Source organism: Spermophilus citellus (assembly GCF_964194105.1).
Source record: "Spermophilus citellus genome assembly, chromosome: 8".
Lineage (NCBI taxonomy): Eukaryota > Metazoa > Chordata > Mammalia > Rodentia > Sciuridae > Spermophilus > Spermophilus citellus.
The window spans coordinates 132,212,645-132,228,240 of NC_138189.1; the positions used below are offsets into that span (position 1 = coordinate 132,212,645).

At 38.7% G+C, this 15,596-nt stretch overlaps 1 protein-coding gene across 1 annotated transcript in view; it reads left to right on the forward strand.

Annotated features, from left to right (window-relative positions):
• Nucleotides 1–15,596, forward strand: part of NR3C2 (nuclear receptor subfamily 3 group C member 2) — a 317,712-nt gene that overhangs the window by 223,956 nt on the left and 78,160 nt on the right. Inside the window, exon 4 of the mRNA XM_081302992.1 lies at nucleotides 8,509–8,625. Within this exon, the coding sequence (XP_081159118.1) occupies nucleotides 8,509–8,625 (117 nt within the window). The remainder of the gene's footprint in view (nucleotides 1–8,508; nucleotides 8,626–15,596) is intronic.

Sequence of the window (15,596 nt, forward strand, 5' to 3'; positions counted from 1 at the left end):
TTATCTTCTCTGAATACCACAGTGCCTTGGAGAGGTTCTCAGCAGATTGTATAGGAAAGTTTATTTTAAGGGGATATTTTGGAAAGGTCAAATCACATCCCATTTATTCCAGGCTATTTTTTTTTTTCTCTAAATATTGTAGAAAGGTATATATATTTTTTTCCTTTGGAGTATCTAATACAGTGCCTGCTACCAGTGAGCTAGAACTTTCTTTGTATTAGTATGAGGAGAAATAATTGCAATCTATTTGAAAACTGTGGGCCATTTGCATTTCCCCTGTAAGCTTTTAATTCATTTTCCAATTTTTATAGAGATTCTTGAGTGTGTATGTGTATTAGTGTATCAGTATGTATATAACCGATTGTAGGTTTTTAAGTGTGGGGGGTGGTCCCTGGATTACAGTTATCGTTAAATATTCCACTGTTGTTGGTGGTGGTTTTTTCCAAAAGCATTTTAGATACTGGTAGCTTCTTCACATTTCAAAAATGTCAGCTATTTATGCAAATAGCCCTCAACTTCATCTATTAAAATTAATATGTCAGAATACTCCAACATAATGTAAGAGGTTTCTGCTTTTGAGGAGAACTCTTGATAGGGAGACTGAATTTCATGCTCCTCATTCCACATCGCTCGGGTAGGACTCAGTGAGGTTCCCAAGTATTTCCTGGTCTTTGCTGCTCCTTCCTGAGGTTAGATTCCCATTCCTGGCCCCCTTGTGGTTGGGAGGGATCATTGCACTGGATCTCTGTGATGATTGAAATGTTTTCTGCTGGAGCTTTAGATTTCCTAAGTCATATTCAACAGACACTCACCATGACGTTGACAGTGTTCACTATGGTGGCTGCCCCATCATCCTGGGGCCTGGAATGAGAAGCTATGGAGCAGAATTCCCAGCTTGTCTGCAGTTGCCTGATTTGTTCATCTTTACAAAGAACCAACTATTCTGATTTCCATCCATTGCTTATCTTTTACTTTATCATTTATTTCTAATCTTTATTATTTCATGAATTGCTTACTTTGGGTTTATTTTCTTTCTCTCCTTCACTCACGCTACTCCTCAATGTAGAATCTTAGATCATTAATTTTGAATTTTCTAATATAAACATGTAAGGTTAAAAATGATTCTCTAAGTACTATTTGAACTGTATCTCACAGATTTAATGTGTTGAATTGTCAACATCATTTCATTTGAAATAGTCATTTCCCTTGTGATTTTTTTTTTATTTGACCCATGGATTATTTAGAGATGTATTGCTTAATTTTCCAATATGAGAAGCTCATTTAGGTACCTTTGGTTACAGATTTCTAACTGAATTCCCTTATGATCAAAAAAACATTATGTGTTTCAGTCCCTTTAAAACTTGAGATTGCTTCACAGTTCAAGGTATGTCCTGTCTCAAAGATCCATATACATTTGGAAAAAAAATGTATATTATGCAGTTATGTGACCTAAATGCTGATAAGGTCCAATTGTTTGATAATATTTTTCAAATCTACTGTTTCTTTTCTGATTTTTTAAATATTGCTATTATTCTTTTATTGCTGAGAGAGGTGTTTTAAATTTTCCAGTTTGATTTTGGGTTTATCTTTCTGCTGTCATTTTTGTCAACTTTTTGCCTGGTGTCTTTGGATGCCTACGTGTTTGGGATTTTTATATCTCAGTCTGATCAGTATAAAATGACATTCTTTTCTTTGGCATTATTTTTAAAGTCTTACATCTCTGATTTTTAATATAATCACATCAGCTCTCATGTTTGCATTGTGTGTATATTTTCATCCTTTAACTAACCCATCTGTGCTTTTTTACTTATAATGTATCTTAACATATCCTTGGGTCTTGCTTTTTAAATCTAGTCTACCATCTTTGACTTTTAAGGGTTTAGACCATTTATATTTAATGGAATTATTGCTGTACTTGGGCTTTTATCTATTACTTTGCTATTTGTTTTCATTTTGTTCTTATATTTGTTCGTCTAGTTTTTCATTTATGTCTTTTTGGGGTTGGATATTTTTCAGTATTTCATTTTATACATCTGCTTTCTCTTGAGCTACATTTTCTCTTACCATCTTTCTAGGGGTTGCTCCATGGCAGTGTTTTCCAAACATTAATATGCATTAGATTTATGGTTATATAAAACAGAATGTTCTGAGTTAATAGGTTTGGAGAGGGGACTGTGAATTTACATTTCTCATAAGTTCTTAGGAGATTCTGATACAACTGGTTCCAGAAGCATAGTTTGAGAAATTGCTCTAGAGATCACAGAATATACTCTTCACTTTTCATGTTCTACCCTCAGTTAGTTCAGACCATTTCAGATTTAATGTAACAAACTTGCATCAGTAGAATTTCATAAAATATGCCCCATAATGAGAATTTGTTGTTTTTGTATGGAATAGTTATTTGACTTTTTAAGGAATTTAGAAAAGAAGATTTCTAAAAAAATCTTCCCATATCGTTACCGTTTTAAATTCTCACTTTTCTTTTCAGTATCATTTTACTTAAGCATGAAGAACTTCTGTCATTTCTTGTAATGTAGTCTTCTAATAAAAAATTATCTTGACTCTAATTTATCAAAAATTGATAAATAAGAAAGATAAAATAAATAAAATAAGGTAAAATAAAAACTTTACTTTCATTTTGAGAAATATTTTGAGTAGTTGTAGAATTCTGGGGTTGTCAGTATATAAAGATATTTGCATTTATTCCTTCTGGCCTCATTGTTTTGATAAAAAATTGCTTATTACTATTACCTTTGTTTCTCTTTGTACAAGGTTATTCTCCTTCTACCTCAGGCTGTTTTTAAGACTTTCTCTTTATACTTATATTTAAGAAATTTAGCTATTTTTTACCTCTCTAATTTATTTATATTTGTCTTTTGACAATTTTAAAAATTAAAGTAGTAATCCTGACCTATTCTTCTCTCTTTTCTCCTCCTGGAATTCTAATGGCACATATATTAAATTGCTAATGTTGTCCCAAAGACCACTGATGCCTCAGTCATTTATTTTTTATATTTTTCCTCTTTGTGTTTCAGTTTGGCTGATTTCCATTCACATTTATTTAACTTCATTGATCCATTCATGTTCAGTGTTCGGTATGTTAATTCTAACCAATGCATATTTTATTTTGATACTATGCTTTTCCATTTGTCGATGTATGTTTATATTATTTTCTACAGTTCATAAATCACTAACTCACTCGTTTCTTTACCCCCTTTAGTCATTGTTTTTTATATATTCTAACACTAATTTTAAAATCCTTATCTGATAATTTCAATCTAGGTTACATGTGAATCTGTTTCTGTTAATAATTTTTAATTAATTTTACTATTGACCTGGGTTCACATTTTTCTGTTTGTGTGTGTGTTTATGTGTGTGTGTGTATATTTTTTTTAATTTTCATTTATTTATTTATTTTTGGTACCAGCAGTTGAACCCAGAGACACTTAACTACAGAGCCACATTCAAGCCTCCCCACTTTTTTTCATTTTTAGACAAGAGTCTCACTAAGTTACATAGGCCTTGCGAAGTCTGGCTTTGAACTTGAACTTGTGATCCTCCTGCCTCAGCCTCCTGAGCTGCTAGGATCACAGGCTTGTGCCTCTACACCCCACTGTTTTTGTATATTTCTGAGAATTATTGAAGTTTGGACATTCTAGAGACTCTCAATTATGTTATATTTCTCTGAGGGATATTGAGTTTTGATCTAGTAGTCAATTAAATCCTGAACGCAATTAAATCTCGAGCTTTATGTTTGGCTTTTCTTTTTTTTTAATAAGTCTGTTTTGCCTTACTCATGGGATTCAGCATTTCCTCCAAAGGCATGAACCTTCTAGAATTTCAGTGGAAAACCTGAAGTATTTATTGAATTTTCTTAATCTACTGGTATTTAAACTGCCCATCCGTGGGGCACAATCTCTGAAGTATCTGCTTATCTTTCTTAACCTTAAATTGTTATTTTCCCCCTGAACCCTTTGGAGTCTTGTGATCATTTCTGAAGTCTTCCAGCAGTTTCAGGGCAGTTAATGTGTACATTTTATTTCCCCCATTTCTTTCTGTTGTGGCAGTCCCAAAGTCTGTTCTCTACCTTCTTAGGCCAATTAGACGAGGCTTTTTTTCTTGGCTTCCTGCCACTGGAAACTGACTGCAGGAAGAACCAGACACTCAGGGAGCCGCTGTTCCAAGGAGGCACCCTGTCCAGAGTGATTATCTTTTCAGGATTCGGTTTTCCTCCAGCTTCTGTCTGCTCTTGGTCCCTCCCGGAAGCCCTCAATCCTTTCACCCGACTCCTTTGCTAGACAGTGTATGACTATCTGTGGGAGATTCTGCTCACACTGGACGTAACTTCAATGTGAAATAAATCTTTCTGCCTGACCACGGAGATTTCTATTTAAGCCGGGATTATTCCCGAGTCTGCATACTCTGACAAACCTCCCCTAGCTTGCATGGAGCCCATCTCTGAGAACTGTGGTGTGGATGTTTCGTAATATCGCCGCCTTCCATCCTGCCTACCTGCTGCATAACCTTAAGCTTAATATTTCTAAAACACGGCTCTGGAATCCCCAGTGACACCCCAGTGCCTGCTGCCGGAAATCTCAGTTCCTTCACTTGTCACTCAAGGCCACCATTGTCTAGTGCCCTGCATTCTGGTTGTCTGTCCCAGTTAGTATTTTAGTAGAAAACCATTTACCCCACAGAGCCTTAGATGGAACTTACTCTGGATTAGCAGTCGTAATACCAGGAGAGTGCAGTGTTTAAAGAGGACGTGATAGAAATTCGTCTAGATGCCGTCTCACTTTTGTTACCTGTTGTTATTTTAATGTGCATTAAGGAGCAGGACACAACACTATACCTTTGTGTCAATACTACTTAGATAATTAATATTTATACAACTAAAAATATAAAGGACAGAATTGTCTGAAGTTTATTTTGACATATCTGCGATGGTTTCTTATCATCCTCCTACGCTGTATGAAGATGAAATATTTGGAAGGAGGTTGACCTGCAGTTGTTACAGTGACGTGGAGTTTTAAGGGGTATTCATAAAAACAATGCTTACAGAACAAGCCCAGTTTCTAGAAGTCTCTGTTTTTGAATACCTGGAGAAGAACCTTCTGGACTGTGCGTTCTTCCAGTGTGTCTATTCCTCACACATTCTTGCACACCTGCACTGTGAAGGACTGCTATTTATTGCCAGTTCACAGCATTAGGAAGGCTCTTTCCTTGCATCAGACCAACCCACTCTGCGGTGGTTTTGTGGCATTCCACACACAAGAGGCTCCCATAGATACTTCGTGAATTGAAATAAATTAAAATTACATTTAGCTGTTTCTTTGCCCTTCAGAGTTTATTCAGTTCATTGTGAGTTATGGATGAAGTCTGGGGCTTGGCATTCAGTCTTATTCTATGCAAAAAGCATGTGAAATGCTGGGTGCCGGTGGAAATTCCATGTGCTTGGCCCAGAGAATGTTCCTTTGGTTATTTTTCCCGAAGAGCACCCTCAGCCTCCTATTAGACTGCCAGTCAATTATGTTGCAATCTATTCTTTAGAAAACCCGCTGGCATTAAGGTAGAGCAATATTATCAGACTTTGAATTCTGCTTCAGCTCTACCATTTGGGGAAGTCACTATCAATTCCAGTGTGGGTTTCTTCTTGTGAAGGATAGCCGGAATCACAGAGGCCCCATCTGTGTTATAGATTCGTTCTAGCCTAATAAGTAAGATAACACTCTAGTAAGATCAGATTTTTATTTTAAAAGTACGAGCCTCTGCTCTAAGATATCATGCATCATGAAATGTAATGTTAATCGGTTACCGTCTTCATATGGATATGGATTGCCTTTGTGAAATTATCGACACCTACTTAGATTCATTAAGAATCGTCCGTTTTTAAAAAATACATTAGGTTATTTTAATGGTGGAGTTTAGTTTCTTCACTTTGATAGATTTTCCATCCTATTACTGTTGTTTTATGGTCATTATTATTATGAAGATTCACACTAATGTTATGTGCTCTAGATGAAATTCATCTTAATTACATTGAGCAATACACATTATTTTTAGTGGATATTTACTGGAACTAGAAATTCTCAACCAACGGTACCGGGATGAAAAGAAGGCTCTACCTTGTTGGCTGTTACAGTAACCAGCGAGATTCTGTCTCTGGTTTGCCCATTTTCGGTGACCTGTGACTCGGTCCTCTGACTTCTTGGCTGTGTCCTCTGCACTTCACTCACTGTCCTGTCTCACCCCTTCTCAAGACTTGAGAATAGCCATAAGCTGATTGCCTTTGCAGCCCAGACCTCTTCCTAATTCCAGATCTGTGTTCCTCGCAGCTGAGGCCTCCACGTGGATGCCCAGCAGGCCTCCCAGACTGGTCCCGTCCCACCTGAGGTCTTTTCCCATTCACCACAACCCCCCACCGTTTTCCCCGTTTTCATATATGGAAGTTTCATTTTTCTAGTTGTTCAGCCCCAAAATCTCACGACAGTTTTCCTCTGGTCTGTCAGCAAATCCCCAGGGCTCTGTCCTCAGAATGCATCTAGGACCTGACCACATCTCACTACAGTTACACTGACCCCCCCCCATTTTCTTCTCTCCCCTAGATTATTATGATCACCCCTATCTCTGGTTTCCCTCCTCTGTCCTTAATCCAGGGCAGTGGGTCTTCACCGAAGCAGCCACAGTGACCTTGTTCAGTGTAAACCACACAGGGCGACTTCTCTGCTCTAAAACCTCTCATCTAGTGGCTTCCCCTTTCTCGGGGAGTAACAGCCAGAGTCTCCCCGGCCCCATGATTTGGCTCATGTTGGCTCTGTAACCTCTCATCCCTGTCCTCTCCCCCCATTCTTCTCTGCTCATTTCCTCTGGTGTCCTGGCTCTTCCTAAAACACACGGAGTACCCCTCCCCCTTGCCCTGCCCCATTTGCTTTCTCCTCTCCTGGTATATTTCTCACCCTAGTTGTCCACACAGATAGATTGCGGGATCTTTAGACCTTCCTTTCACATAGCCATGCTGTGGAATCAACCCAAGTGCCCTTCAACAAGTGAATGGATAAAGAAAAAATGGAGTATTACTCAGCCATAAAGAACTATGAAATCGTGGCAGTGGCTGATAAGTGGAGGGAACTGGAGACTATAATGATAAGTGAAATAAACCAGAGCCAGAAAGTCAAAGGTCAGATATTTTCTCTGATATGCAAAAGCTAGTCCAAAAAAAAGGAAGGAAAAAAGAGAAGAGGTGGGGGTGGGACAGGAGGAATTCCACCAAAATGGAAGAAAGATCAGTGAAGCAGAGAAAGGGGATTGAGTGGGGAGGGAGCAGGGACAGGATGAGTGGAGAACAGTGGAGTGAATCTGACCAACTCTCCTTTTCCTATGTGCATACACGAGTACACCACAGTGAATCACACCATTGTGTATATCCACAAGGCAATAATTTAAAAAAAGCTATAAGTGAACAGCAGAAAGATCAGTAAAAGGAAAGGAACAGGGGGAGGGAGGGAGGGAGAGGGGAAGTGTTAGGGACTGAATTAGAGAAAATTATATTCCATGCCTTTATAATTATATGGAAATGAATCCTAATGTTATGTATAATTACAACTTTTTTTTTTTTTCTGGTACCAGGGATTGAACCCAGAGGCACTTAACCACTGAGTCATATGCCCAGCCCTTTTTTCATGTTTTATAAGAAACAGGATCTCATTGAGTTGCTTAGGGCCTCGCTGAGTTGCTGAGGCTGACTTTGAACTTGAGATACTCCTGCCTCAGCCTCTGGAGCTGCTGGGATTACAGGAGTGCACTGCTACACCTGGCTACTGTCTACCCTTTTGTAGACATTTTCTCTTATTAATTTGTCTATTATCTGTCTCCCCCAAGTTGATGGAAGTTAACCATAGCAGAGGCCTTTGTCTATCTTGTACATTGTTGAATCTCCAGGGCTTCCAGTAAAGTAAATATTTTTTAAAAAATTAATGAATCATAGAGCTAGTTACAGTTTTATATTTTGCCAGTAGATGCCACTCTTCAAGCCTATGCCGCACCTATCTCTGATTCATATTCAGTTTTCAGCTGGTTTACAGAATGAAAGAGTTAAATATTTCCATGGTGTAATTTAAAAGTCTTCCCAGTGACATTGCATGTGTCAGTGGTGGGCAAGCATCTTAGCTTAAAGAGCTGCGGCAGGGCCAAGGCTTTCGGATCAGTGTGGGTGTGATATCTGAGGGAAATTGAGCATTGCCTGACTCCATCAGTAAAATTCAGCCAGTGGGGGAAGGTTGCTCTTGCACAAAGCCTGCCTAGAAGTACATGTAGTATTATCACGTGTGTGCCAAAATCTCAGTGGCATTAAGCTGACCATGTTATCCATAAATCGTATTTGCCTTCTACTGTTTTGATGAAGAGATTTCAAGGTAGGAAAAGGGAAATTTCACATTCTGATGCCACTCATCAGTATTTTATACTAGTCATAGTTTTTATTCTAACCATTGTTTTCTATTATTAAATCAGGGCAACACAACTATTTATGTGCTGGAAGGAATGACTGCATCATTGATAAGATTCGTCGAAAGAACTGTCCTGCCTGCAGGCTTCAGAAATGTCTTCAAGCTGGGATGAACCTAGGAGGTAAGTCTTGTGGTTTTAGTTTTATAAAAGTTGTTAACATGTAATATAACACCAATAGGATCTGTCTACTCCCAAAGTTGAAGATGGAGCTAACATGGAGCGAAGGTTTTCTAAAAATCTAATTAAAGTTCTATTTTCATGCCAAAACATTTTAGGATGGAATGAAAAGGAGACACATTGTGAAGCATAATCCTACCAAATTTTTCAAGCCTGAAATTGTTTCAAGAAGTAGGTGTTTAGCAAACATAAAAAGGAATAACTTCTTTAGTAAAACACCACAACCAATGGTTTTTATTGCCATGTCTATTTAGAAATAAGACCTATACATGATAACATTAAATGGATAGTAACACATTTCTAACTCCAAGGGTAACCTATAAGAAGGAAAAACTTTAAAATGTTATAGAAGCTCACCAAATCAGGGGGAGAGGGTAAAAGACTAAAACCAAAAGCAAAAGAGTACAATGTTCATAGATAGGAAGAATCAACATTGTAAAGATATGTTTGCCCTAAACTAATTTAATAATCAATTTTTTAAGCAAAACACCAATTGCGGATTTTAAATTCCTAAAGAACAACCAGGAAAATTCTGGAAAAGATAAACAATGCAGGGAACTAGTCTTACCAGACAGGGAAATATATTACACAGCTATAGTAATTAAAATGGTCTTTGATATAAGTTTTAAGATTAACAGAAAGAAATAGATCCAGGTAATATGGGAATTTTGTATGTGAGAAAGCCAGCATTTCAGATCAGTGAGGCAAGAATAGATTAATCAAAGTATTGTGACAACTATATAATCATCTGAAATGAGAATGTTTAATCCAAACTCTTATTGTACACAAAAATAAATTCTTGCACTTTAAGATAAACTTTGAAAAAACAACCATAGAAGTATTAAAAAATGTATTTTTTAATGCTAAATATAAAAAACCTTTGCAAGTATAAAATAAAACCAGAAGATATAAGAGCAAAAACCTGAAAAACAGTACTATTTACAAATCTAATATTGCTGCAGTGATAAACAATAAGAAACTGGAGAAAAATACTTACAACTTACAGGCAAAGATTTAATGTCTCCTGGGGCTGGGGTTGTGGCTCAGTAGTAGAGTGCTTAAAGCACTGGGTTTGATCTCAGCATCACATAAAAATAAATAAAATAAAGATATTTATCCATCTACAACTAAAAATTATTTTTTTTAAAGAGAGAGTGAGAGAGGAGAGAGAAAGAGAGAATTTTTAATATTTATTTTTTAGTTCTCGGCGGACACAACATCTTTGTTTGTATGTGGTGCTAAGGATCAAACCCAGGCCGCACGCATGCCAGGCGAGCTCGCTACCGCTTGAGCCACATCCCTAGCCCTAAAAATTATTTTTTAAAAAAAGAGTTAATATAGAATTCCTATGGTTCCATAAAAACCCAACTCATTAGAAAAATGGGTAAATGTTATGAACAGAACATTCACAGATGAAAGATGTACATCTGGTCCTTGAAACACATGAAAAGATCCTAAATCTAATCATACTAAGAGAAATTTAAAATGTCATGAGATTTTTTTTTGTTTTTACCAACTGGCAAAGGTAAAACACTTTTATGACATTATTTTATTAGAATATAGAAATAAAGTCAAGCCCAGTGGTGATCTCATGCATTTTAGGTAGGAGTATAAAATGGTATAATCCCAATGGAGAGCAATTTAGCTATTTCAATAAAATGTTAAAAGGCACATACCCTTTGACTCAACAGTTCCACTTTTGGGAATTCATCCAAGTATATTCTTGCAATGTAAGAAACATTATGTGTGTAAACTATTACATTGTAGCATTGTTGATGATAAGAAATACATTAAATATTCATCTATGCAGGACTGATTAAGTAAATTTCATAATACTCCTAACATTAATAAAAATAAAGGGAAATCTAAATATGCTTACATGGACTAAGCCAAACTGTTGTTTAGCAATTAAAAATCAGGTTGCAAAATAGTCATTTCATATGCTACAAGCCACACGTCTATTTTAGAAAAAACATTGTATAGAACATTTCTAGAATCCTATGCAAGAAACTAGTAATGGTACTTGTCTGGTAACTGATAATTTCCACTTGTCTCCATGGAAAGGACTTGGGTAGCTGGAAGGCAAAGATGGGAAGGAGAACTGATTATCACTGTATATCCTTCTGTGTCTCCAAATGTTGTGTTGGATTCCTGTGTTGCATACACATATTAACTTGGAAAGAAATAAAGTAACTCAAAAAATGAATAAAGTGAGACTTTATTCTTCTTTTCTTTGAGAAGTGAATCAGCTGGGTGGATGGCTATGGGTAGAGACTGAATGTGACTGCCCATGGAACAGGGCAACTCTGTGAGGTCAAGAGGAAGTGACCTTGGCCAGGGAAGGCAGCTGGTGTGAGAGCATGTCTCAAGTGTCTTTCCATCTCAGAGAAAGACCCACACTGGTTAAGAGGGCATGTTCTGGAACCAGACTGTGTAGATGTGGACCCTCGTTCTGCCATTCACTTACCTGTAACCTCAGGCAGGTTACGCCTTGCCAGTGCCTTGGTTCCCTGATCATCAACCTGCATGGATCAGCATACCTACCTCTTGGTCTGTGGAAAAGAGTAAATGAATAAATGTACCATGAAAAGAAAGTGATCATTCAGTGCATATTACCTGGCGATGGTTTTATAGTCATCTTCCCGTTACTGTTGCAAATACCTGAGATAATCAACTTATAAAAGAGGAAAGGTTTATCTACTAAATGTCAGGCTCACAGTTTTAAACATTTCAGTTCACTATTAGTTGACTGTTGGTTTTGGGCCTGTGGCAAGGCAGTACTTTATGGTGGTTTCATATGGAGAAACTCTTCATCTCAAGGTCAAGACACCAGAGAGGCATAGGAAGGGGTTGGGCTCCCAATATCCCCTCAAGAGCACAGAATCTGTGACTGAAACCTTCCATTAGGCCCTTCTCTTAAAGGTTCCACCAATTCCCAGTAGTGCCAAGGGCTGGGACCAAGCCTTTAGTCCATGGACCTTTGGGGACACTTACCCAAACTATAGCAGGTGTGGTGGCAGTGAAGGTGCTGGTGGTATATTTTGAATGCTGCGTGTTTAGGCTGAGGCAAGTGTTCTTTGCAGCTTCCATCTGCTCTCACACACTGTCTCATTTTACCCCAGCGGCCCCCCCGTTTTGGTGAAGGTAAGCCTCTGGTGCACAGAGAAGTTAAGTGACTTGCCAGAGATGGCACAGGCAGGAAGATCATGAAACTTGTTCCTGAATCTGGCAGGCTCTTGATCTGGTGTTTCAGGTGTACCACAGAGTTCTCTAGTTTTGATATCAGAATCATCACAGATGTGATGCAAAAGATCACCTTCCATAGCCTGGGTGTGAGGATCAAGAAAGATTAGCAACACCTGAAAATCTGGATGGTACAAGGGTACTGCTATGGGTTGTAAAGTGGACCCAATCTATTTCATGAAATCCATCCCCTGATTTTTTTTTTGGGTGGGGAGTCGGGCAGAGGGGAAAGGTGTAGAGACTGAATCCAGGGGCACTGAACCACTGAGTCACATCCCCAGCCCAATTTTTTAATTAATTAATTAATTTTAATTTGTGACAGGGTCTTGCTAAGTTGGTCAGGGCTTTGCTAAAGTTGCTGAGACTGGCTTTGAACTTGAGATCTTCCTGCCTCAGGCTCCTGAGCTGTTGAGATTATAGGTGTGCACCACAGTGCTTGACCTGATTTTTTTTTTTAAGTATATATTAGGAAGATACGTTTTAAAGAATCTGTATACTTTTTATTACCGTCAATATTAATATATGCATAGTATTTTATACTTTGTAACATTTAGTTACCTACTGTAAATAGTAAGAAAAGAACTCTATTTATAACTCTTCCCTCATGGGGTTGTTTAATTGAGTCATTAACCTTTAGAACAGGGTTTCTCAGCCTCTTCAACTCCCCTCTGCATGGTGGCCAATCTGTCCCATTAGTGTCCCTGATGTCTATCTACTTGATGCCAGTAGCAATCCATTCTCTGCTAGTAGTGACAACAAAAAACATCTTTAAAATTGCCAAATGTCCTGAGGAGGCATTGCAACCCATTGGTTAAGCCGTAACGAATGACAAGTGTTAGATATTATTTTCCTGCTGGGATATAAATTCCGTCAATGGAAAAATTTTGTGTTTTTTTTTCATTGCTGTCCCCAGTGACTGGAACAGTGCCGGACCCATTGGCATTCAATAGCTATTTGTTGCATCAGTGAACAAATGGCTGCTATGTTTTAGGGCTTGCTATGTTCTAAGCACTGAAAGGGTGAAGGGAACTTTCAATCCCCTGATCATTTGAGTCTATAAAACAAAATGACCACAGACAGAATAGTAGAAAAGAGCATAGAAGTTCATCAACAGGCAGATGCACGGGAGTCCCGCAAAGGATGAAGCTCTGCGATGTTCACAGGGAAAGGGAAGAGGGAGGTGGAGGTAATTCCATAGGAAGTGGAATGATTCTAGGGGAGGTGAAAGGTCTGAAGGACAGACAGTGGCTGAGGGCGAAGTTTATCTGGATTCTGGGTGGGTTGTGACTGTCAATCTCCTCTGTGATGTGAGTTGACTCTTCCTTGGTCGATGAAGTGCCACAGAGAAGTAGAAGGCATTTGCTCCCCTTTGGTGGATCTGGTCTTCCGGTAGATGGGGGAATTTCCAGAAAAGCCTCTTCCTGCACTTTGGGGGAGAAGGAGGAATGAGAAACAGGCAGGTAAGAGAGGGTCACAGACACCTGGCTTGTCCGGTCAAAGTACTCAGCATGTTAAATTGCTGCACTTTGGGGTATATTTTCTGAGCCCCAACAGCACTTTGTTAAGCCTTTTATATGTGTCCTCTCATTTAAGCCTCATGCCATCACTGTTGATATGTCCATTTTATAAGTGAGATAATGGAGGTACAGAGAGGCTAAAGATCTGGCCCCTAGACCACACAGCCAGTGGGTAGCAGTTCCATTCGGATCTCTGGTCCTGGCACCACCCTCTGGGGGTGGAGCTGGGGCACACAGGTGCTTTCCTTGTGTCTACAATTACCTGTGGGTGAGGTTTGGCACAGTCCGTGATAGAAAACTCATGTAATTTGTTGTTGGCTCCTATATACACAGGGTGGGTTTTGTGGTTTTCGGCAAAAGATTTTACTAGAGAGAGTTCACTTTGAATCTTGAGGGTCATTGAAAGCAGTGAGTCAATATTGGGCAGAGTGGAAACTGATATTTGCAAAAGTTATATTTTCCTTAGGTTCAAGTTATAGCTTAAGCACTTGTGGTTCAGGGATTCAATAATTAACTTTAATTGTGCAGTTGTGGCAACATGCTGTAATTTCTTTTTCTCTTATAATTTCTTTGAAAGGCTTGAAAGAAATTTTAAGTTTTCAATTTCAGGAAAAGGAACACAAATAATTTTATTATATTTTTTTAAAAAGATAATGTGATGCTTAACCTTTAATGTAAAGTGATTTCCAAAGTTAAAAATGTGAATTAGATTTAAAACCTTTTTAGATGTGTTCTGATCTCACCCGGTTTCCCAGCAAAGCAGGGCTTGTCCAGTCTTTTTAACCAACATCTTCTTCACTCTTGGGAGATAAGACTGATGGCAACCTAGCATACCACTACCTGGAAGATCCTTCTCTAGTGAGGGGTCATGACCCTGGGAACAAAATCCAAAACACTTTAGAGTCATTTTTTTTTTCTGTCCCTTCTGTTGATTTGCAGGCAATTCTAACCATGTCCCCAAATTCTCCTCCGCCTCAGAAAATGGAAGGGAGGAAGAAACGAAGGCAGGCAGGCAAATGTGTAGAGTTGTATTTCTCAAAAATTAAGGCTGTGAAATGTGCCTCTCCCCCTTCCCTCCAGACCCACTCCCTCCCTCCTGCCTGCAAGTACTTTTCTTTTTCTTTAAAATCCTGCTGGGCTTTAGGCTTCATGCAAAGGGAAGTACAGCAGAAGATGTGGGAATGTCAACAGAGAAATTGAAAGGAAAATAACAGCTCTTTTGGCCCCAAGCTGAGCCTGCCATTCTAGCTCTTAGCCCCTGTGAGTAGATTTGAGAGAGTCACGATGCTATCTACAGGAAAATTTGCTGCTTTCTATAGCCTGCCCCAAAGGAATTAATCACTTCACTTTTACAGGCCAGGATTCTGAAAAGAGTGATCTGTACATGTCTTTTAGTTTCTCCTAAGATGGATGGAGCCCAGTACCAAAGCTCACTGGCCCTTGGACCAAGAATGAGCCCTTCATGGTGTTTGTAGCTTTGATTGCACTCTGGCCACAGAGCTGGAGGGGACCTTAGAGGCCTTTCTCTTCCATCCCTCCGATTTCACAGATGAGGAACTTGGAATCCATGATGATGTCACTAGAGACCTGAAAAACGCAACAGAAGGGTCCCAACTCTATCTTCATTCCTCTTTTCTTAACTACTCCTCAGTTTATTCTATCTTCCAGTAAATATGCTGAGAAGCCTACTCGCACATTCCTTTAATGAAGACTCTAAAATATTAAGATCTTGTTTCCTGTAGCTTTAAAACTGTAGACTTGAGAGAAAACCAACCTTGGAGAGCTAAACATAAAATTTTTTTAAATAAATAAATCTTAAAAATAGACTTCAAAGCCGCAGTGTATCTCTAAAACCAGCTCCTAATTCTGGTTCCAGATTACTTCCAACACATAATCTGCAGCTTTCCTTAGTCTCAGAAATCACTTTTGCTCAATTTGGCAGGACCTGTTCCAGGTGGCCATATCCAGTCTACCTTTCCCTGTGGTGGGAATGGTACATGTCATGTGAAGAGAGGGATCTCGGACACAGGAAGCATTAGAAGCACTGGCATCATGGTTGCCTTTGGAGGGATGGGAAGAAAGCACCTAGATGAAAAAGGAGGGGAAACATGGTGCTAAGGCCGGGAAAGTTCAGAGAAAGATACTACGTGTGTG